Source organism: Podarcis muralis, chromosome 6 (assembly GCF_964188315.1).
Source record: "Podarcis muralis chromosome 6, rPodMur119.hap1.1, whole genome shotgun sequence".
NCBI lineage: Eukaryota > Metazoa > Chordata > Lepidosauria > Squamata > Lacertidae > Podarcis > Podarcis muralis.
The window spans coordinates 71,196,756-71,220,204 of NC_135660.1; the positions used below are offsets into that span (position 1 = coordinate 71,196,756).

The window sequence follows — 23,449 nt, forward strand, 5'->3', positions numbered from 1 at the left end:
GCTGGGCTCAAATGTGTTCCAAATGGCTGCAAGGAGGAGATAAGAACCCCGCCGCCTCCATTATGCAGAATATCATAAGCCATTGCACACAAAACACCCTGCTGTTCAATGCAGGGATAGCCTAGCTGTTAGAGCATGAGACTCTTAATCTCAGGGTCATGGGTTTGAGCCCCACATTGGGTCAAAGATTCCTGCATTTGGAGGCGGTGGGACTAGATGGCCCTTGTGGTCCCTTCCAACTCTACAGTTGTATGACTGGGGAAAAAATCCTACTAACAACATTGGTGGCATGTGTATCCCACACCTGTACAGTATATATGTCCTGCAAATTTCTACTGCAAAAAAGTTTCCATTGAATTGGGGATTTTCCCCCGAAATCTGTAGGCACTGGGGCGATTCAGATTGCGTCTGCCATGACAGTGCGGTGCACCCATCAGGCTAAACATAAATCAGTACTTTTGCCTTGCCATCTGTGTCCATGCACAATGGGGATTTTTTAAGTGAGCTCAGCCATTCTGCAGCCCATTGGCACCTGGGCAACCTACTGAGGGGGTCACATGCCAGTTGTGGACAGGGCCAGAGGAAAAACAGAGAATGAACATTTTATTGTTCTGTTGTAGGATAGTTTCTGCACCCATCCCTCTCCAGACATTGGAGGCGTCTGAAGGACCCATTCAAGCAAGCTAAAAACATTCAGGGAGGGTATGAAGCAGGGCTGATGAGGTATGTGGCCTGGGGAGAGCGGGGGTCAGAGAAGCCTGAGGCTGCATTTAGCCCTCGGACCTGAGGTTCCCCACCTTTGTCTGAGATGTCCCTCATTCAGGAATAAAAATGGCATCTGCTGCCTAAGGCCAAGTCATACTTTTGACCCTCCTAGCTCACTATTGTCAGCCCTGCCTGGCAGGAGCACTCCAAGGCTTCAAGCAGAAATCTTTCCCAGCCCTACGTGGACGTGGACACAATAGGGGTCTTTTTCACCACCCCTTCCCTAAATATTTCTGGTGGCAATTTTATATAAAAGTAGCCTAATCAACGTCAGGCCAGTAGGTGTGCCTCTCAATCCATGGTGAATTACAGTGCAGGCATAAATTGCAAAACTAGACATTTTTTTAATAATGATTTTTGTTAAGTTTTCCATTTTAACAATCCAATCAGATCACATTTCATATTTCAAATTATACAAATACTTTTTCTTTTTTTCTTTTTCCCCCTAATTGGACTTTCTCTCTCTCTCTCTCTCTCTCTTTTTTTGCATTTTAAGATTTTATTGATTTCCAACTAGTAATACATTTTGTCCATATTACAACAAATCTTATCCGTTTTGGACTTCCTTCAACGTCACTGACAATCATTCGTAGTTATATCTTTAGTACACATTCCATTCTTTCATATTGCCATTTGTTCCTCCCTTCCTATATTATTTCAAATAAACAATACTTATTCTTTACAGTGCCTCTTTAAACCCCACTAGCGTTGTATTTACAGCACAGTTGTTTTCCAGATAACCCACAAATTTCTCCCAGTCCTCAATAAACTTTTGATCTTTAGTATATTTGATTTTCCCTGTTAATTTATCCAGTTCCGCATATTCTATCAATTTTACTCTCCACTCTTCTACCTCAAATTATACAAATACATCTCATATAGTCCAAATATTCTGCCAAATTATAAATTTTTGGTGGGGCTTCCCATGCTTCAAGTTCAGTGGGTTCCAATCATCTTACGTTTCTACTGCCTTGAGATTCCAATAGTTCCTTCTTTAAATCTTCCTGTTATTACCCTTCCTTGCAAAACTGTAGACTTGGAAGGGACCCCAAGGGTCAACCAGTCCAACCCTCTGCAAAGCAGGAATCCCAACAAAAGCAACCATGACAGACGGCTTAAAAAACTTCCAAGGAAGATGAAGGAAAGAAAAGCGTGGCAGGATTTCACTGCAGACGAAATGGGGAGCAAGCAAACGACCATTGCTCTTTGTTTTGAAGAAAGCAATTCCTTCCCACCCACCCCGCTCGTATTCCAAGACGCTCTCAATAAGCACGAGGAAGAAACGAGTTTAAACCGTTCTTGCAGCACGGAAAGCGGAAAAGAAGAGAGACCCGCCGCTCGCGCGCAAACAGGAAAAGCCCCAAACTCCACCCCCGGCGCCTCATAGGGGAGCGCGCTTGTTACGCCTGCGCCCTCGCGGGCTGGGCGGGGGAGGGGGCTTATTAGCTCCCGTCCCGGCTTCTGTTTCCCCCCCTTTTTTCTTTCCCCCTTCCCGCTTATGCTTTTGGCGCCTTGGAGATGGCGGCGAGGAGGCAGGAGAAGAAGGAAGAGGCGGCTGAAGTGACTCTGGAAGAGCTGATGGAGAGGAGCTTCTTCGAGGACCTGCCTCCGCCGCCGAGGTGCTTCTTGGCGGGGACTGAGCTGAAAAAGCGCGCGCCTTTCGAAGCGCCGGCTGGACGCTTCTCCCCAAGGATCCCGCTCTCTCCTGGTTGTGGGCCCCCTCCCCACTTCTCCTGCCCTTTAGGCACCTGGAGGTTGGGTGGCGATTGGGGAGCCTGTGATTAGAGTCCCACACGTGGCTCAACTCTGATCCGTCCCAGCTAGCATGGTCGATGGTCAGAAATGATGGGGGTTGTAATCCAATGATCATGCTGTGGCAATTATGCAACAATAGCTTTTGAGGGGAAAAAGAGAGAGAGAGAGAGAGTACATATGCGTGTGTGTGTGTGCGCGCGCACACACACACACACACACACACACATGTATGTATGTATGTATGTGTACTGTATATATGTGTGTGTGTGTATAATCTCTAATAACAAGGGGTGATTAAGCCATCCTTTGTCGGCCAATTCTGCAAAGGATCCTCTGAAGTTGCTCTCCTCCCATCCTGGTATATTTTCAGTTTCAGGACCTAGTGAAAAAGCAGCTGGAGGAGGGATCCTTACAGAGGAAAAGCTGGAAGTAGGGGTTAAGGTCCCCTCTTAGCCCCCAAGTTCTCTCCTGCAAGTGCCCTCTCTTCCCTCTGTGTGTACAAAGGCAAACATGGGTTTTGGAATGGTTTCCCCTCTTTATGTTCCATTGTCTTATTTGGCCAAATTACTTTCAAAGGTGTTAGCATTTGAAAGCAATTTGTCCAAATAATAGAAAAATTAAATGGCTAAGTACTTGGAGAACAATTGTCTCTTGTCTAGAAGTGGACAAACGTAGTGCTGCTGTTTCTTTCTGCTTGGTGCTTCCGCTTCCATGTCTTAAGTGAGATTCACAGATCTTAGCCCTCAGTGGTATCTAAGCCATTCTGTTATTACGAGTGTGTGCCTGACTACTGCCTTGTACCTGTATGTATTATCATGCAACTGTAATTTTAGATTCCCAAAGAAAATTGTTGGCTTTTCGGATACAGTACTCAGCAAGGGCCTGAACAACAGATACTGTGTGTTACATGTCCAGGAAAATGGTGCTCTGGAGAAACACCTGACTATTACAGCTTCTTCTCAGCTTGATGATTTGGATACAGAACTTTGCATCCTAAGACATGACTGGTAACTTCTGTGTGACTATTGATACTGGATAATGGGCAAAATGTTCTTTATGGTTGTTATTGTAGTTTCTAATTGTGGTTAAAAAGTTGAAAAATTAGTTCTATGGGACAAGGGATCAAAATATTTCTACTTCTTAGTTTCTCCTATTAATGTCAGTAAAGGGAAGGAAGCCTTTGACGGTCCCCCTCCCTGCTTTTTTAGTACATTAAGCCTTAAGGTGTCAACATTTTTTGATAGTAGTGGGGGACCTCCAGTCCAGTCTCCTGCAAGTTCCACAGTAACTTGGAGCAGGACTTTTAGTGTGGCTTCTCCTGTTCTGTGGAATACCATTCCTATTGAGGTACAACAAGCTCCCACTATCTTCACTTTCGGGAAACAATTGAAGACATTTTTGTTCTTTCAGGCTTTCCCAGCTAGATAAATGGGTCTTTTATCACAAATGTCTGTTTGTTAAGTTTTAGTTTCATTTTAAATGTATTTGTTGCTTTTGTGTTTTTTACTGTTGTTAATCATTTTATGTGTAAATCGCCTTGAGACAGTAGTTTTGAAGGTGATTAATAAATTAATTCTAGCAGGAATAATAATTGGGCCTACTAGCCCTTTGAATTTGGCCTGTGAGGCCATTTGGGGCAGACCACTCTCTCCTGACTTCATATGATATCAGGCATGGATACTTGTTATATCCAGTTTTAATTTCGAAGATAAGGGATCTCTGATCTAAAGGCAGAGCTGCCTGCCCTTTGACCTTAAAGGAAGTATAGAACAGCACATTATGTGCCTGTTTTACTCCAGTACATCACTGTAAAAAATTATCCTGTCATTAGCAGTGGTCATTTAAGTACACATAGACTGAAATCTTTTATCCAAAGAGCTATCTAATGTTGTTTTGTTAATTGCATTTAATTAATTGCCAGTAGTTCTGTCGGAACAATTCTAAGACCAGCCAAGGGGTTGTTGGAAGCAGTATAAGCAGTGCTGTTCCACTTTCAGAGAGGGAGGCCCACTGGTGGGATGCTATTCACTTCCCAGGAGGGCTCCTTCTATACCCACAGAAAGCTTTGTAGGAACGGATGGTGGGGGTAAGACAAGTGTATATTGGGGAGTTGTACACACACAGCATCCTACACCCTCTTTCCCCTGACATGCCCCTGCCCTTAAGGGTACATAGCTCCCTCCTGTTGGAGTGAATACAAGAGACATTTTAAAACGAAGTACCAAAAGGAAAAAATAGACAGCCACCAGAACTGGTTGCTTCAGCTCGTGTGACTGGCTAACTAGCAATGCTTCCATCATGGTAGTTGCTTCCCTATGGAATTTCCTTCCCCAACCCCAGTCACCATAGAATTGATCCCTAAAAGGACCACTACTGAATTGTTCAGAGATTATCTTCTCTGCTTCTCTACCTGTTTGTGCCCATTTTCACTGCCTTTCTGTAGAAGGCCTTTGTAATCGCGAGAGTGTGGGTTACAATAAGTCCCTGAAAAATCGTTATAGTTTTTCTTGAATACATGATCACTTTCCTTTCCTTGGTCTATATGTCAGTGCAAAAATCACAGATAATTTAAAAATGTGTGCGTATCAACATTGTAATATGTCACATATTTTTCAGGATTTCTGTTCCAGTGCAGCCTGGAGATATCATTCATCTAGAAGGAGAGTGCAACGCGGGTGTTTGGATAATAGATGCAGATGGAGGATATTTGATTCTGTATCCAGATGTATTAGTCTCTGGCACTACTGTATCGAATAGCATTCGGTGTATGAGGAAAGCTATACTGAGTGAAAAGTTCAAAGTAAGTTGGGGAAAACATTGTATATTAAAATGGTTTGTTTCATGGGCATTGATAACATCTGTATTAAGGGCATTGTCAACTGTTGTTTTAAATAAAGCACCTAGTATTATAAGTACTTCATACATAAGAAGTTATAAATAAAATTATACCAGTAAAGAGCTTCAGAATGCTCTGGTTCACTATACTATGTTCCCTATTTACTATAGTGATAATCCAGTAGTCTCCAGAGTGCCTTTGGGGTAATTGATGAAGACAAAAATAGCAAATAGATGAACAGAGTCAGTATTTTCTGGAGTTGGAGAAACAATAATTTTAATGTGGATTTGTCTAGCGATGAACATATGGTTATATATGTGTTAAAATGCATGTTTTATATGGTCAACTTTGCATATCATCCCAAACTTAAGTGATTGGGTGGAAAATTAACCTCAAATTCCCAGAGTATGATCTGAAGACACATAAGGCCACCACCTTGTTGAAGCTAAACAGGTCTGGCTCTGCTCAGTGTTTGGCTGAGTGACTGTGTGGGAGCTACATATTGGTACCATGATGGAATAAAAGTGGGCCTTTATTTTCATGATGCGAGAAAGGTGGGGGTATAAATGTAATAAAAGAAAAATAAATAATGATTGGTGGACTTACATTGATAGCTTATATTCAAGAGGGAAACATGGCTCCTTATTAACCTCCTAACTTGATAGTTAGTTTAATTATGAAATTGTCCTGTTGGTCCTTTCTTCTTTCTTTGTTATTTGTTTTTTAAAATTAACATACCTTGCTTACAGTGTTTACTCAAAAAGTAGTCCTACTGTATTTAATGGGACTTATGGTATAGTAAGAGTGCAGAGGATTGCGCCCTTAGGATGGGACAATGCCACTAAAAATGCAGTATTGTACAGATTAATTAATGTGTAGTGCACGTACATCTCTGCTAATATTTTGGGGTGGTTTCATTTTTCCCCCAGGGATGTGAGCCTGGTTTGCGTCCTATGCTAATAGGTACAATCCTTCATGAAATTTTCCAAAAAGCAGGAACAAATTTTACACAAGAGAAATTGCAAGAAATTGCCTTCTCAGTAATTCATGGACCAAAGTATCTAAAAGAGCTGTAAGTATTAGCTGTAAGAGATGAAGCGAGTGGTATACCTTTCTCTGAAGAACTTGTTCTTTTTCTTAGCTTTAATGCTTAGCAAAGGTCAGTTTGCACAGGGATAGTGGGAATTGCTGATATTCTTACCTTTTTGTCCATGTGATTGCTTGTGTGGACAAAAATGCACTGCCATAATTGTTTCGGAGTATGTAAATAGGGTAACCTTTTTGAAGCAAAGTAATTCACTTGTCATTTTTATAGTTGTATGTGCTACATTTTGGAAGGATAGTTCCCTGTAGTTGCATAAATAAAACTTCGGAACATTACAAATGCCTAAACATGTGGATATTTTTCTCTGAGGGACCACAAATAAAAAATAGATATCTGTAATGTAGAGATCTTTTCCGTTTCCTCCCTTCTGCTATCTGCCATGCAGCTTTTAATATGCTTTCCTCCTTTTGCTTCCGCAGGTACCAGTTAAATCTGAAAGAGAATGATATAATGCAAGAGATAGAAGAGTACTTTCACTCTTTCATTAAATGGGCAGAAGAGTTCATATACAAAGAAAACCATGTTTGCCAGCATAACATGCAGATAAAATGGTACGGAACTATTCACACTAACACACTGTTGTAAAGTTGTTCTGCCAGTGCTGTAGGTGAACTTAGTTAGCTGTGTCAGAATTGCAGAATCTGCGGGTGGCGCTGTGGGTTAAAGCCTCAGCGCCTAGGACTTGCCGATCGAAAGGTTGGCGGTTCGAATCCCCGTGGCGGGGTGCGCTCCCATTGTTTGGTCCCAGCGCCTGCCAACCTAGCAGTTCGAAAGCACCTTCAGGTGCAAGTAGATAAATAGGGACCGCTTACCAGCGGGAAGGTAAACGGCGTTCCGTGTGCTGCGCTGGCTCGCCAGATGCAGCTTTGTCACACTGGCCATGTGACCCAGAAGTGTCTGTGGACAGCGCTGGCTCCCGGCCTATAGAGTGAGATGAGTGCACAACCCTAGAGTCTGGCAAGACTGGCCCGTACGGGCAGGGTACCTTTACCTTTCCCTTTACTGGACTGCAAAGGACCAGAAATAAATAAATAAAAATATGTACAACTTCTTTAACAATTGAGCTGGGTTGTTAACCTCCTTTCCTGGCACAGAATCTAGGGCACTTATAAACAACATGTTGAGAGGGGGATTTGTGGGTTAGATCCAGACTTGCCCTTTTGCAAGCAAAAGTGCTCCTTCTGTTCATGGGATATTTCCAGTGGAAGGTGGAGAGATTTTTGATAATTTCTCCCCTCTATGAATCCTGCCCAGGGGCACTGCTTAGGAAAAAAAAGGGGGCTGAAGTGTGCAATGTACTGTGGTAACGCTGTTTTGAAGAAGAAGAAGAAGAAGAAGAAGAGTTTGGATTTGATATCCCGCCTTTCACTCCCTTTAAGGAGTCTCAAAGCGGCTAACATTCTCCTTTCCCTTCCTCCCCCACAACAAACACTCTGTGAGGTGAGTGGGGCTGAGAGACTTCAGAGAAGTGTGACTGGCCCAAGGTCACCCAGCAGCTGCATGTGGAGGAGCAGAGACGCGAACCCGGTTCCCCAGATTACGAGACTACCGCTCTTAACCACTACACCACACTGGCTTTTGGCTTCTGTTAGTTAAAGTATAATTAAAAACACAAACTTTCTTACGACTATGTTTAGTATTTCAAGTTTCTCTCCTTGGGCTTGTTTGCTGTAGCTATTGCAAAGTAGCTACTATTGCATTTCAACTCAAATTCACCAGACTTTGTATTTTCAAGGCTTCATTATTCATATTTATTTGCTGCACATTCTTTGGTTGCTTGAATCCCTTGTTTGTTGACAACTCAAATCCGGCTAAGCATTTCAGCCCACTTGTTCTATTACTTGAGAATGAAATCATTTTTCTCATCTGTAAGAACAAAATAATAGTAAGAGGAAGCACTGCCTTTTGATTTGTTTGGAAGCAGTTGCTTAAGAATGTAATAGGTTCTAACCTGTTAAAGGAATATGGATTTTGTCCCTTCAAGTACATATTTAAGGAAAGCTATCTCTTCGTTTTCGGAAGTAAACCTTTCCGGTTAATACACTTAATGTTTTTTTTCTGATAGGCCAGGGGATGAAAAAGATGACTCCTGGTGCACTGTCAAAGTTACAGAAATCCTGGATGTTGAGGAGAACATTTGGTGCCCCAGGTTTGGCTTAAAGGGTAAAATTGATGTTACAGCTGGCGTAACAATTCATCGCAGATCTACAACTCAGTCCAAGATAATGCCTCTGGAGCTTAAAAGTGGCAAGGAATCTAACTCTATAGAACACAGAAGTCAGGTACAAATAGGAATTATTGTAATTAATTTTAAAGGGTGCATGAAAGGCACTGACTAAATATTAAGTTTTTAAAATGTTTTAATATGTTCTTAATTGTTTTTAAGCATCATTTGTGGTGGGTTCAGAAGGTTCCAGAAGCTGATGCTGTGAGGCAGTTGCTCCTTCCTATAGGATTTGCTCTGCAGGGTTCATTGGAGTTCAGTTGGGTCTCCCATGATCCTTAACATCAACATGAAACCTTTGGCTGAAGTTGTCACCCATGTGCTGATAATACTGAACTCTTTTTTTTTTTATCATCAGAGCCAGGTGTTCCGGTCGTGATTTCCCTCAGTTAGTGTCTGAAATGGACTGAATGATTGTGAATAAACTTAAGCCCAGTATAAATAGTACAGAGTTGATGCTAGTAGGAGCTCAGTAGACTGACTAAAATTGCACATTAAGGGGAAATTATGTAGCTGGAGGAAGGTAGTACTTGGATTCCTAGACAGGGTCTGTGCCCTAGGTTGTTGTTTATCAGATTTTTTTGTTTGGTTTCCTGTGTCCGCTGATGAAAAAGGAAATGAAACTGCTGTCATTCATGTCTTTGACAATCCAGATTGGGAGATTGGGTTACTGTAGTGTATTTTATGTGGGGCTGCTGTTGAAGATACTGATAGGCAGAAACAAACTATTTATTTTGAAGCATCTGCATTTCTTTCTGGGTCCATTTCAAGGCTCTGGTTTTGCCTTTCAAAGTTTGTGTTCTGGTTAGTAGCACCTACTGTTTGATCTTCCTTAAGTTCAGTTGATGAGGTCTTCTAGAGGCTCTATCTTTCTTGGATGCAGGGATTTATTTATTTTTTGGTGGTGTCCAAAGACCCGCATTTCTTTCTGTCTGTTGCTAAAAGCAGAAAATGAGAAGCCAGCAGAGTAGGAAGAATAGCAAAATCGTAAGTCTGGTTGATAATCTGGCTATAGGCCTGGCTGTTGTGCTGCACTAAATAATTAGGGCGGCTTCTGTGAATATATTCATTGCGATAACTGGCTTGACTGATTAAGTCCCTCGCATGATGCAGTATGCCATCCCCAGGAATTGTTAGTGGGACTATAGTTTTCTCAGCTCTGACGCCCATATTACTGGTCTTGATGCAGCCCTTGCGTGCTTATTTGCTAGCGATACATAATTTGTATGCTCACTGGTGGGGGACATATTGTGTGTGATTACTGCAGCAAGAAACTGCAAAGTGGTGCAACTTGGTTGATACCTACATTTAACATTCCATTTTAATAGTTTTGGATTCTTTCCCCAGGTGGTTTTGTACTCCTTGTTGTGCCAAGGAAGACGAGCTGATCCTGAAGCTGGATTCCTCCTTTACCTTAAAACTGGGAATATGTTTCCTGTACCTGGAAATCGTATGGATAGGAGAGGTAGTTTTCTGCTTGGAAAAATCATTGGACAGTGTTGTGTTTACAATATTTCCATCTCATTTTTTCAACAATGCAGTCTTCAAGGGGGCTAGAATTTTTTTTTAATAAAAAAAATGCAATTCAATAAGGAAAAACAGATAAAGCAGAATTCAATAGTTTAAGATTCTCCCCCTCACCACAAACACAAATTTGCTGTCTTTTACAAAAAGCTCATGTAAAAAACAGATTTAAATTGGCACAGAAAAATTGCAAGTGCCAGATGAATTTTTCTGGGGAGATCGTTCCAAAATGTGGGCCCTGCTACTGAAAAAGCAAAGGGACTCAGAGCAGAGCATCCAGTGACAACATCGGCAAATAGGAAGTTTTTACAGGAGAAAGAAAGCCTTCAGCTGGCATGGTTCTAGGTTATCTAGGACTTAATTAGTCAATTTCAGCACTTTGATTTGTGCCTGGAAATAAACTGGTAGCCAGTGAAGATCTTGTATTCGTTCAGTATGGCTAGGTCCCATTATCAGTCTAGTGATGTTTTATATTAACCAACTGAAGTTTCCAAAACCTTTTCAACAGGGAGTCCATGTAGAGCCCATCTCAGCAAGTCAAGCTGGGAACTACATGGGCATGGAAAACCATGGCAAGTTCGTCCTTTCCCAAGGAAAGACAAAATTGGTGCACTAGTTGAGTAAAGGCCTCAAATTTCAGTAAATGCCCAAGACAGCCTCAGGGTAGCATGGTCTCCTTTGGAAGGAAGCGTGAGATGTAAATATAGAAAACAAATAAATGAAATAATGAGTTCTAAGCTTCCTCATAGTCTTGGAACTGCTGTGGAGGGGAATGATCCCTACTCACCCCCAGCCCCAAAGTTGAGAGGAAACTTAGGATTTGTGCAAAGCAAGCCTCTGTCACCTCACTAGCACCGTGCCATCCAGCTTCAGATTGGAGGGAGAGGCAGAGATGTGTCATCTTGTCTCTGTGTTTCCTGGGCCAGTGAGTGCAGAGCCAAAGTAGTTTTCCTTGTGCCTTTTCCCTAAATATTTGAAACTTTTTTTGGGGGGGGGGGACCTGGACATCATTTTTGTTTCTCCCTCTGCAGAACTGATCAAACTAAGAAATGAGTTGGCCTTCTATTTGCTTCACACCGTATGCAAATCTGACACTGGGAAGGAGCAGACACAGCTTGCATCTTTGCCTCCTCTGATTAATGACAGTAAGGCGTGCAGCTATTGCTCTCAGAAGCAGAACTGTGCACTTTATAGCAGGTAAATTCCTTTTTAAAAGCCTGCAAGCTCTTTGCAAGCTGATCTCCGTTTAAAATGGCTGATGCTGTGGTTTCATTAAGGCTCTGTTTTCTACATCACAGTTTTGGACAAGGCTACATTAGATCCAGGTGTGAAATAATTGATTCTTTTCTGTGTTCGAGATTCTGTGTAATGTCAAATGTAATATTTTGGATCACGCCATGTTGCGTTTGATTTAGTTTTCCAGCTGTGAACTATACCAAGCAGAAATGTAGGCATGACCCTAAATATGATAATGGTTCTACTACGATAGTGCATGCTGAAATGGTAGCTACCCTAAAACCAGAGAGAATCTATTGATAAAATCCAGGGAAAGCAATAGAAGTAGGTTTTCAGGGGGTAGAAGGATGCAGGTGCACTAGTGTAAGTCTCCCTAAGAATTTATATGAAGATAGCACAGACATAATTCAAATTGTAGCCATCTATGAAGTTTCTTAGCAGAATTATCACAGGCCGTCATAATTGAAATTAGAGGAGGATACATGTTGTGTTCTGTTTTAGGGCTGTGGAACAGCAGCAAAATCACTTTATTTCTCCGGATGTGCTTGCTGCTGTTGAAAATGAGACCCAGCATCTGAAGCCCTCGCACCTGGAGTATTTCCATCTCTGGTATCTGATGCTAACCTTGGAGTCACAATATAAAGATGGAAAGAAGGGCTGCAGAAACATATGGATGATACCTGCTGCAGAAAGGTATTGGTGATTTTGTAGGGCCTCTTTCAAACTTCGCTTTAGCTACCGAAACTGTTGACATCGAGTTTTTCAGAGTAATGGCGGCTAAAAATGTAGATGAAACTTCTTTCAGTTTCCTTAAAGCAAAGAGTTATACGGGCTAGCAACTGTGTACCATGAGCGTTCCTAAACTTCATTTGTTTTTAATTTTTGTAGGGAGAAACACGGAGACTGCATTGGAAACATGATCAGGGTGGAGTGCGTGCAGAAGGTGTCCGACGGACTGTATTTACACTGTTTCCAGCGTAAAAAGGGTTCTGCGCCTGCAACAACTCTGATGATAGGAGACAGGGTTGTTGTGAGTGGTGAAGCGGACAGCACTTTGCTTGGCTTGGCGATTGGTTATGTGCAACAGGTCAACGGCTCCAAAATCTCTTGCTTATTGGATAGGTAACATAGTGCTTTACTTGTCAGGAGAGTTCATGTAATAACATGTAATAACCTCCCTATCCAACCTGGTGCCCTCAGCATCTTTTGAATTACAGCTGCCATTAGGTCTAGACAGCATGGTCAGGGGTGATGGGAGGGCACCAGTTTGGGAAAGACTTCTCAGTATATTTTCTAATACTCCGGGTCTGAGTGATAACTTTTTTCCTGCCTTCCAGGAACTTGTCACGTATCCCGAAAGACACTATATTTAGGTTAGACCATGAAGAAGGAGCTTTTGGCACAGATGCTCCATTGGGAAACCTTTCCAAATTGATGGGAAATTCTCCTGCAAGGTCTGTTCAATTTTATCTTCCTTCCATGCCTAACATTTCTAGAAATGTGTTTTCAATTTTTGTTTATTCCTTTCCCTCTCAATCCTTCCTTTTAGTGAAAGGCTTCGTAATTTAATAATAGACTTTCAGAAACCACAGTTCATCCAACATCTGAGCTCTGTCCTTCCTCCAGAAGCAAAGGAAACTGTTGCGAACATTCTAAAAGGTACAGTAGATGCATTTTTTTATTTTAAAAAATCCTATTAAGGTCTGGTTATATTAGAAAATTGGATTTCCTGCCTAGAGATTCAGCGGAAAACCTTGTGACTGAAAATTTAAGGCACTGGATGCCATGCATTTTCAATGAATCAGCTCATTGAAAGATAAAATAATGCCCATTTGCTGAAGCTCTATAAATACTTACTTTGCTGGAGTAAGAATGAAATACTGTCCTGCAGTCTTGTAGCCTGGCAAATCCCAAAGCCTGGGCATGTAAAAACAGGTGACGACTCTCAATAAGATTGGTACTTTTCTCTGTATAATTCATATCCCTCCCTTTTGTCCCAGGGCCCCAGGGCTAATTATATTTAAAATACGTAAACCAATCAAAAGTTAAAAACTCTTTACACAATTCATTAAAAATGCTCTGTTATTTAGAGAGTCTGTGGCTGAGCTGGAATATGAACCCAAACCCAAGCTTGGTTCTCCTCTCAGTGAATGTCATGCAGGTGTGTGTGATTTCTCTTCCTAAAGAGTACTGTATGTCAGGGAAGGCAACTTCTCATGTGGTTAGAGGAGAATTGTTGAATTCATTGAGAGACTGAAGCTTTCTAAGCTGAAGAAGCATTCTGAATTTTGCCTGAAAGCAAACAAAGAACCAATGCATGCTTAACAGCTCTTCGTGGTGGCATGCCTTATCCTAAACTTAATGGAAGTTTTCTGTTGACCTTTCTAGATGTGCTCTGCTGCAGTAATGTTCACGTTCAGAACTTTGCAAGCTAGTCAACAAAAGATAATCTTTGCTGTTGAGACTTTTTGCTAGTCATTTGTGGCATATGGATTGCCTTAAAGAAGAAATGAAGTTATTTTGTTTCCATAAGTTTCTCTGCCTGGAGGCAATTTTTAGCCGAAACTGAGTTGCTGCTTAGAAGCCCAGGTTTAAAATGTGTGGTCAACAAATTTTGAAGCCAATACCAAATTTGTAGCAGGCTTGTTCTCCAGAGTATTAATTGATGTAGCAGGAAGTTATGGGACTTCCAAGCAAAGCATGAATGAGATGACCTACCTTACACTTCTTAATTAGGTTGTAATCCTCTGCGCATTTACCTGGAGCAACCCTTACTGAACTTAGTGGAACTAGCTGGGTAAAGGTGCATAGGATTGAACTGTGTATTCTGCCCCCGTACATGCAAATATAGCTAATGTTTTGATATGGTAAAATAGGTACCTCAATAGTCCCCAGGTCCTGGCAATTATGTTTAAAATGAAGGCAAAGAACTTACTGTATTCACTTATTTTTTTCCATAAATCAAAGGCCTTAATAAACCCCAGAAACAAGCAATGAAACAAGTGCTGCTTTCAAAGGATTACACACTCATTGTCGGGATGCCTGGGACAGGAAAAACCACCACAATATGTGCTCTGGTAAGATTCCGGAAAGAAGAACATTTGAAAAAACGGTGTTAATGAATTTTGTGCATGCAGTCCGTAGGACTGTAATGATTGAAACACCCAAAATGTGATGTGTAAGAAGTTTCATTAAAAAACAGACTCTGCTCAAGCAGTTATATGCTTAATGTAGATATTATATATGGCATGTTAGCAAAATGTGCTCTCTGAAGAGAGAATGTTTCAAAACCACAAATCTGCACTCAGGATTTCCACTGGTGTAAATAAAGTGCTTAACTACTAGTTTATTAATACGGGAGGGTGTGTCAAATGACACCCCCTGTGTGTCTTAAGAAGTGTGTCAGGGCAGCTAGATGGGCTTTGGTGTACCCAGCACTCGTATATACCCCTCGCCAGCTGTGTTTGGCATGCATAGGAAGGGGCTTTGTGCATGTTTACATTTGGACATAGAGCTCTACCACACATTATTGGAGAAATCCTGATTGGGCCAGGATCCCCCTTCATACGGAATATCTCTGCATAAACATTGATACACGTAAATCCCCTTCCTGTGAGTGTTGAATGCATGGGCAGTAGTGATTGTGCGCGCTCCCCCACTTTGATCAATGTCCATAGTCTCAAGACCAGCGGCCATCGCACCACAGCTTCCCTAATGCCTTTCTTAAATGTAGGTGGTGGTGATCTGAAAAACACCCACACGCCCCATAAATGGAATTTTCTTCTACATTGACAGCTGGGTTTTAGAATTGGGGGAATGACTTGTACGAAAATGCAAATTAATGCACCCTTCCTTTGTCTCCTTTCCCACATTTAGGTCCGAATTCTTTATGCTTGTGGCTTCAGTGTTCTCTTAACTAGCTTTACTCACACTGCAGTTGACAATATCCTTCTGAAGCTGGCAAAGTTCAAAGTAGGCTTTCTGCGACTGGGTAGAGTTCAGAAGGTTCATCCGGCCATTCAGAAGTTCACAGAGGAAGAGATCTGCAGATCCAAATGCATTAAGACTGTAGCTGACTTGGAGGAGCTGTATCGTAGTCAAGTAAGGAAAATGACTTTCAGGGTTTTAGAATCTCTGAGATGTATTTCCAAAAGGACTACCAGGAAAATGAACATCTAGCTGGAGGTGTCTGCCTGTCTGCAGTGCATTTAGTGCTTTATTTTCACGGCACAATGCTTTGGTTATGATGCCTCCCCAGATTTGAATCAAGGTTCAAATAAAATGTTTGTCCATACCAATTTTACTTACATTGAAAAAGGTAAATGTATTCAAGCTGTGTTGCATCTTTTGAATTTTGTATTTAATATGCAAATATTCATAATATAGGCTTTGTAACTGGGAGACCCATACCACTAGAGGGGGCTGGTTGTGTCGTACAAAGGCAAAATACACTTTCAGCCTTGGATTGTTCTTTATGGAGTAGTGTGTCCCAGTGAAGATGCTGGCCTTCCCTGTGAGAGACAAAGCAAATCTCAGCCATCAGATTTCATCATAAATAATTTACAGACACATTATCCCCGCATTTGCAAACCGCTATTTTGACTTACTATTTAAATCACAATAAGGACGTGGCAGTGATGCACAGGTGCTCAGCAAGACTTGACCTTTCTGAGTTGCTTGTTATCAACTTGCACTCCCACCCCTAATTTTACTCCTCAAAGGTCTATACCATAATGAACCACCCCAAACGCTCAGGTTAAACAACCATAAAAGCAAGAACTGCTTTTTAACAGCGCATGTATAGAGTGCATTTAATGATCTATAGAGTCAGCAGTGTTGTATTGTTTAGACATAACTGTTCTAAACTGAAAACATTTGTACATTTTTTTTCATACAAAAGTTAGAGTTAGAAAATACAAGGTTTACAATGACATATTGAAAAGAAGTTGCAGGTTGTGGGTGTGGATGTGGACATTCTCTGGCCGCCCCTAAGTGGTAGAACTTCCCATAGAGGTGTGTCTGGCATTTTCATTATACAGCTTTTGTCAAATGTGGAAGACATGCCTCTTCACCCTGTCTTTAGACACTTGAAGTGTATTTTTTAGGGTCTACCTTACTTTGTGACTGCAAATTGTTTTAAACTGCTTTTAACATTTAGAATCATGGTGTTGGAAGGGACCACAAGGATTGTCTAGTCCATCCCTCTACAATGCAGGAATCTTTTGTTGTAACTGGCCATGAGACCTTAGGGTGAGGGGCAGGTAATAATAATAATAATAATAATAATAATAGTAATAGTAATAATAATAGTTTTTACTCTCTTTCTAGCCTGTAGTTGCCACAACATGCATGGGAATAAAGCATCCAATTTTCACTCGTAAACAATTTGACTTCTGCATAGTGGATGAGGCTTCTCAAATAAGCCAGCCGATCTGCCTGGGTCCACTATTCTATTCACTTCGGTTTGTGCTAGTGGGGGACCATCAGCAGCTACCTCCACTTGTGCAAAATGCAGAAGCAAGGTAAGAGGACATCCTGCTGACAAAGTAAGTCATGTAGTATGATCAACACAGGGACGCGGGTGGCGCTGTGGGTTAAACCACAGAGCCTAGGACTTGCCGATCAGAAGGTCGGCGATTCGAATCCCTGCGACGGGGTGAGCTCCTGTTGCTCGGTCCCTGCTCCTGCCAACCTAGCAGTTCGAAAGCATGTCAAAGTACAAGTAGATAAATAGGTACCGCTCCGGCGGGAAGGTAAACGGCGTTTCCGTGCGCTGCTCTGGTTCGCCAGAAGCGGTTTAGTCATGCTGGCCACATGACCCGGAAGCTGTATGCCGGCTCCCTCGGCCAGTAAAGCGAGATGAGCGCCACAACCCCAGAGTCAGCCACGACTGGACCTAATGGTCAGGGGTCCCTTTACCTTTTTATGATCAACAAAGCTTTGTGTTAGCCACGGACTGACTTTTTTTTTATAACAGAGATCTTGGCATGGGTGAAAGTTTATTCAAAAGATTGGAACGAAACAAGAATGCCATTGTTCAGCTGACCGTACAGTACCGAATGAACAGGTCGGTACTTTAAGTAGCTATTGTTTAGTCGCCACATATTATAAGTGTTCAAATTTGACATTGTTTTGTTTTTTGAAACCTTTTAGTAAAATTATGTCACTGAGCAACAACCTGGTATATAATGGCAAACTGGAATGCGGCTCTGAGAAGGTGTCCAAAGCCATAGTTGACTTGCCAAATTTAAAAGACTTGAAATTGGACCAGAAGTTTTCTTCAGAAACTTGGCTAAAGGAAACACTTGATCCAAACAACCCTGTTTGTTTCCTTAACACAGAAAAGGTAAATTTTACTTGTTTGCCCTAATAAACAGTTATTTCTTTGTTCACGCTATTCATTAGGAAATTGAAGGTGAAATGCTTTAAAAATGTCCTGTCTCTGTGGTAGTCCCCTCCTTATGGAATGCTTTGCCCAGGGAGGTTCGTCTTTGTAATCTTTCCAGGGCCAGGCAAAGGCATATTTATTCTGCCTGTATTTGGACAACGCCTGGAAGTTCTGGCTTTAATGACTATTTTCTAGTATTAGTTCTTCTGTTGGCTGTTTTTATTTCTAAACCCTTGTAGTATATCAGTATTGTTTAAATGAATATTTGTTCTATACATTGTATGTTTGTGTATTATTTTTTTGTAAGTTGCTTCAAGTCTTCTTTTGGTTGTGTGACATGATGAGTAAATTTGATGAATTAGTATACTAACTTCCAGTATGGCTCCTTCCTCTTAATTGTGTGGGCTTTGTCCCCTTTAGCATAACCAAATCACCTACATGCAGATTTTTTAATATAAGGAAATCCAGTACATCTTTTTTTAAAAGCTAGCAAGCAAAATTGAACTTGCTTTGTTACAGATTAAAATGTGTAGGATTTTTCTTTGGTACAGGTTCCAGCGCCAGAACTTACAGAAAAAGGTGGTGTAAGTAACATGACGGAAGCCAGACTGGTTCTCTTCCTGACATCCATGTTTATCAAGGTATCTGAAGGATTTTTGAAATGGTGTGGTCAGCTCTGAAAACTGACATGCTTTGGCCATTAAACTCCTGATTCTGTATGTATACTGAGTCACTGTTCAGAGATAAGCTTATTTGAGTAAACTGCTTCTATGGCATCCACTAGGGACACATCATTTAAAAAGCTAAAATAATGGTTCTCCAGTATTTCTTTCCTCTTCACTATATAGCGCCTAGCTGTTGGAGCGCATTATAAGCAATTACAGTCTGCATTTAAAAAACAACAACAACCCCACACTATTTATATGGGCGCTTGTTGACCTGGTTTCCACATAACTTTAAACCATAGTTTAAAGGAACCAGTTTCGATTCACTTTTGTAACTTTATATTTAATATTGCATTTTTGTTTCTTATTTGTTTGACTTCAAGTTAATGCCTAATTATTTTGTGTTTATTATACTCCATTTTCCACAAATGTTTCTTGATAGCATATACCCCAAAACAACTCTTTTGCTAGATTTAATCATTGAATGTCTGGGATTTATTTTTTAGGCTGGTTGCAAGCCCTCAGATATTGGGGTCATATCTCCATACAGACATCAGTTAAAGATAATCACAGACTTGATGACAAGTTCATTTATCAAGAATGTAGAAGTAAATACTGTGGACAAGTACCAAGGAAGAGACAAAAGTATCATCATAGTGTCCTTTGTAAGGAATAATGCCGATGGAAATGTGAGTAGGCTGTATTTTAGAATCACTGAGCAGTTCATAATCTGGAAAGTTAAGATTTGTCCATCTGAAAATGGCTTCTTATTTAGTTGTGCTTGGAAAACACAGAAGTAAGTGACTGTACAAATTTATTCCAAAATGATAAGAAATGCAAATATTTTAGCTAAGTAATTGAACAGTTTCATGGGTCCATTATGAAATTTGGAGTTTTGTCCTTTTGCTTTTCAAAAGAAATCTAGACCACATCCCCTTGTGAGTGTGCACAACCCCTGTTACGGATGATATCCTTTGCTGATGGGGAGAATGGAGGATTGTATCTAGCAGCTGCACATGCTTGTCAGCCACACTTTCAGCCAGGAAGTGAAGCAACCCTATGTGCATACAGTGCCTCCAGGTGAGGGGAGGAATTCTGATTGGCCCAAGTTCCTCCCATTGCAGGGAGGTACTGTGCACATAGTTTTTCACACACTGGTGGAATACATGGTTAGCGAGAGGCATGGCCACAATGCGAGACCCAGCTCCCTTCTCAGTGCATGAAAAATGTTTGGATGGATACCCCAAATATCAGAAATACACTGCTTTTCTTTTTGTTGGTGGATTGTGCAATGAAGAAAGCAGATTGCTACCTTCTTCTGATGGTGTTCTGTTCTGCTTAGTTTTATATTTGAAATACAAAACCTGGCAAGCTCAGTCAGCTGCAAAATCTTAAGGCTAGGTCAACTGCTCTTTTCTTCTGATAGCTTGGAGAACTTCTGAAGGACTGGAGACGTCTCAACGTTGCTATTACAAGAGCAAAACACAAATTAATCATGCTGGGCTGTGTGCCATCCCTATGTCACTATCCTCCTCTGAAGAAGTTGCTTTGTCATTTGGATACTGAAGCAATGATATCCTTTTTTTGGTAGTGCATCTCTTTATTTGTTTATTTAATTGATTTTATCATTGCAAATAAATCTCAAAATTGCTTACAAAGATAGAAATAAAAAAATACATTTAAAGCATTTCAGTTAAAATAATATTACAAATATCACCAATAGTATAGAGCAGCAGGATTAGTGCCACTTGTCAGGGAAAGGCCATGGAAATAGATGATTTTTTTAGTGTTGGAAGCACACAATTGATGCCTCTTGAATGGCAGAAGGGAGGACAATCGTCCAGAGACATCACTACAGAGAAGGCCCACTTTCGTGTTGCCATCAAATGGCATTTTGCAATTTGTGGCACCTTCAGCAAGACCTCCTCTGAAGATCTCTGGGTTATACAGATAAAAGATTTATTCAAGTACAGCATTAAAATTGATTGTACTTTTTTCTTTCACACGTTACCAAATATATTTTCCTTAACGTTACTTACATTTTCAGTCTTCCATTAGGGGCATGTGAAAGTGTGTATCGTTGTAACCTTCTGTGACAAGGGGGCATCAAGGTGAAAATCCTCATTCATGTGCTGCTGAAAGAATCGATTGCATTATAGGCTTGGGAGTTCCATATTGTCAAATAGATTTAATTCCACTGTCTTTTCTACATGTTAATGTCTCGACATAGTTCTTAAAATGTTAGCCATTTTAAAAACATCTCCAGGCATGTTCAGGCATTTGTTTGAATCGATCTGCAAACCCAACACCACCCAGTATCCTGGTTCATGTTGCCATGTTGATTTAGTCCCTTTCCTGCGCTCTTGGATTTTCTTGAACAAGAGTAGAACTTTCTGCACAATCACAGGTCTTAATAAAGACCTTTTAATCACTCAAGGTGTTCTGCTTGCTTTTAATGAAAAGCAAGTATAAGCCACTGCAGCCTCTCTCTTTTTTTGCTCTGTACAGTGAAGGCTTGGGATTGACTGAGTGGGTAGGTAGGGTAATGTGCACTAGGATGTGGGGTTGGGGCTTGTGTGCATGCTTCTGTCCCCTGTCCACAGATACCATTTTTTGTGTTCTGGCAAAAGAATGCCCAAACATATGTCATGAACATGTCTCATATTTTCAGGTTTTAAATTTGCTGCTTTTATTCAGTTCTGCTGAGCAACTCAGATGTGTGTGCATTCTTGAACTTTGAAGTGAGGTGTGTGTGTGGGGGGGTGGGGATGTATCAGAGAAAAGTTCAGAACATTATTTATTATGTTTATATCACTGCAACTTCAAAGTGGCTGGATTCAGCCCTCTGTATGTAATAAGGTATGAAATCTTAGAGGCAGCTATTACAAATTGAGGGGAGTAGGGCCTTTCACCAGTAGTGTACTACTGCCTTTCTCTCATAGCTCTCATCAGTTGACAGATTTAGAGCCATTAAAATATTGTGTGCATCTAGTCTTACAACTTGATCAATCTTTATTGTTAAAACAAGACTTGTGAATGCCAAATTCTAGAAAGATTTTCTTAAGAGACTGTTCTTAAAAAACAGTATTTAAGCATAAAAGGTCTTGTTAACAAGGAGCAGAGCTTAAAGCTATGTGGCCATCTTGCTTCACAACAATCCATGTTCTCTGTTTTCTTTATTCTTTCCTCTGTACAGCAACAAAACCCTGGAATGTGAGATTACTAATCAGATTGCTTTCGTTTTTCATACTGATTTTTCCTCATAACTTGAACTTTTGATATTATAAGTAACTCTATTAAGTAGATTTTACTAAGAAACACCTTTTGAAACTGCTTGTTTGTAATGTTGTAACTCAGCTTTTTGGGAGACAGAACTACAGATGGATTCTGAATTTATCTTGCTGCTAATTAATTTATTGCAGTGTAGTTTCACTTTTCTATATTTTTTTAATGTTTCATAAAAGTTACTTGAAATGACAGCTAACTTAGGCCTGACTCTTTTTAATGTACAAGTTTGGAAAAAGGGTTGTACATATTACTGCATTGGAATTAACTCCTGTAGATTATAATTCCATTTAAAGACTGGAATTCATTTCTGTATATAATATGTATAAATGTTTGTACCTGATATTTGTACCAAGTTCTTAAATTTTTACCTGTTTTGTAGTATATATAATAAAATAAACTTGATTATACATTTGCATTACAAATATTTTATCTAAACTTGCAATACTGTTTACCTGTAATGGCCATTCACTGCAACCAATACAAATCTGACTAAGTCCTACTGAACTCCGTTCTGAGTATACCTGCATAGGACTTCCCTGTAAATGAAGTCCTAAAACTTACTTTCAATAAGTTTCATCTCTGACTTGACTAGGAATGCAATTGCACCCCTGCCACCCAGTGTTAATGGCTGGAGGTAGTTAGGATGTGGTATTGACACCCCCCTCTGCGGCATACTGCAGTGGAGGTCCCTGCTGTACCAAGGCAAGCAGAAAGCTATTACTGGCTAAAATGGAGCAGTGTATTGGAGACTTAGAATTTGCTGAGTCCAAAGTGCCTCATGCCAGCCTGAAAGAAGTGTAGCAAAAAAAGTGAGGGAAGCTCACCCACATTCCCCCCCAAACTAGCAAGATGGAGTTGTGAAACCACTGCTCCATCCTGCCACAATTTCCCCAGCTAATAATTTGTCAGGCTATCAACACATATACCTTGTTTATAAATAGACCACTCATGGTAATCTGTAATGAGTAAAAAAATTGCTTTCAGACAGCTAAGATATGGTTACCAGATGTCCCCGGATTTACAAATCAGTCCCCAGACAAAATCCATTGAAGTTGAACAGTGTCCCCGGATTCATTGAAAAAAATCTGGTAACCTTAACTAAGGATGAAGAGTTAAGAGTTTCCGCGCCTTTTCCCAGGTTGCCGGTGGGAAAATTGACTTGCACAAGCATGTATATATGGGCTGATGGATGGGCTCATGATGTTTTGGACTCATAACTGATTTTAAAATATGTATATAGAGTGTACTAGTATACCAACTCCAGTTTACAGCGTGGTATCCAGGTTGGATTTGGTTTTCTGTTTTGAAAATATTTTGGATTGACTTAAAACCAACATGGTGTAACAGTTTATTTGAGCTTGTTGGAGAACAATGAAATGGCAAGATCTATGTAAGTTGTGGTGGTGGGGGTAGTATTTTTTCTTTGTTGGTATGGTATGTATTTTTGCGTTTTTATGTTGTAAACCGCCCTGTGGTTGTCGGATGAGGGGCGGCATAGGATTTTGATAAATAATGTTTAAAAGAACTTAGAATAATTGAGGGGGGGAGAAGTGCAGAACCCGTCTTTTCACCTCAAGGCAAAAGTGAACCCCACCCCCAGCCTGGCCTGGGAATTTGGGAGAGGCTAATCCATATGGACCTAATGGTCAGGGGTCCCCTTTAA

The 23,449-nt window shown here is 40.8% G+C and overlaps 1 protein-coding gene across 2 annotated transcripts; it reads left to right on the forward strand.

Annotated features, from left to right (window-relative positions):
- Positions 1-2,136: 2,136 nt before the first annotated feature.
- Positions 2,137-22,193, forward strand: DNA2 (DNA replication helicase/nuclease 2). Of its 2 annotated transcripts, XM_028729420.2 has the most exons (21): positions 2,137-2,384; positions 3,354-3,527; positions 5,137-5,320; positions 6,286-6,428; positions 6,881-7,012; positions 8,527-8,743; positions 10,033-10,150; positions 11,241-11,406; positions 11,947-12,138; positions 12,334-12,567; positions 12,783-12,899; positions 12,995-13,104; positions 14,413-14,522; positions 15,322-15,546; positions 16,774-16,967; positions 17,423-17,512; positions 17,599-17,791; positions 18,385-18,474; positions 19,005-19,187; positions 19,925-20,071; positions 20,538-22,193. In XM_028729420.2, the coding sequence occupies exons 1-21, from the start codon at positions 2,284-2,286 to the stop codon at positions 20,592-20,594; spliced, it is 3,177 nt and encodes a 1,058-aa protein (XP_028585253.2). In that variant the 5' UTR covers positions 2,137-2,283; the 3' UTR covers positions 20,595-22,193. The 2 variants fall into 2 exon arrangements, with proteins under 2 accessions (XP_028585253.2, XP_028585254.2); XM_028729421.2 differs by lacking the exons at positions 2,137-2,384; positions 3,354-3,527; positions 6,286-6,428 and having other exon boundaries at positions 5,196-5,320.
- The last annotated feature ends 1,256 nt before the right edge of the window (positions 22,194-23,449 follow it).

Bases quoted from the DNA above. Each gene is read 5' to 3' on its own strand.
- DNA2 (XM_028729420.2), top strand. From the start codon at position 2,284: ATGGCGGCGAGGAGGCAGGAGAAGAAGGAAGAGGCGGCTGAAGTGACT. The intron at 12,568-12,782 runs GTAACATAGTGC...CCTGCCTTCCAG, and splicing joins ATCTCTTGCTTATTGGATAG to GAACTTGTCACGTATCCCGA. The intron at 13,105-14,412 runs GTACAGTAGATG...CATAAATCAAAG, and splicing joins TGTTGCGAACATTCTAAAAG to GCCTTAATAAACCCCAGAAA.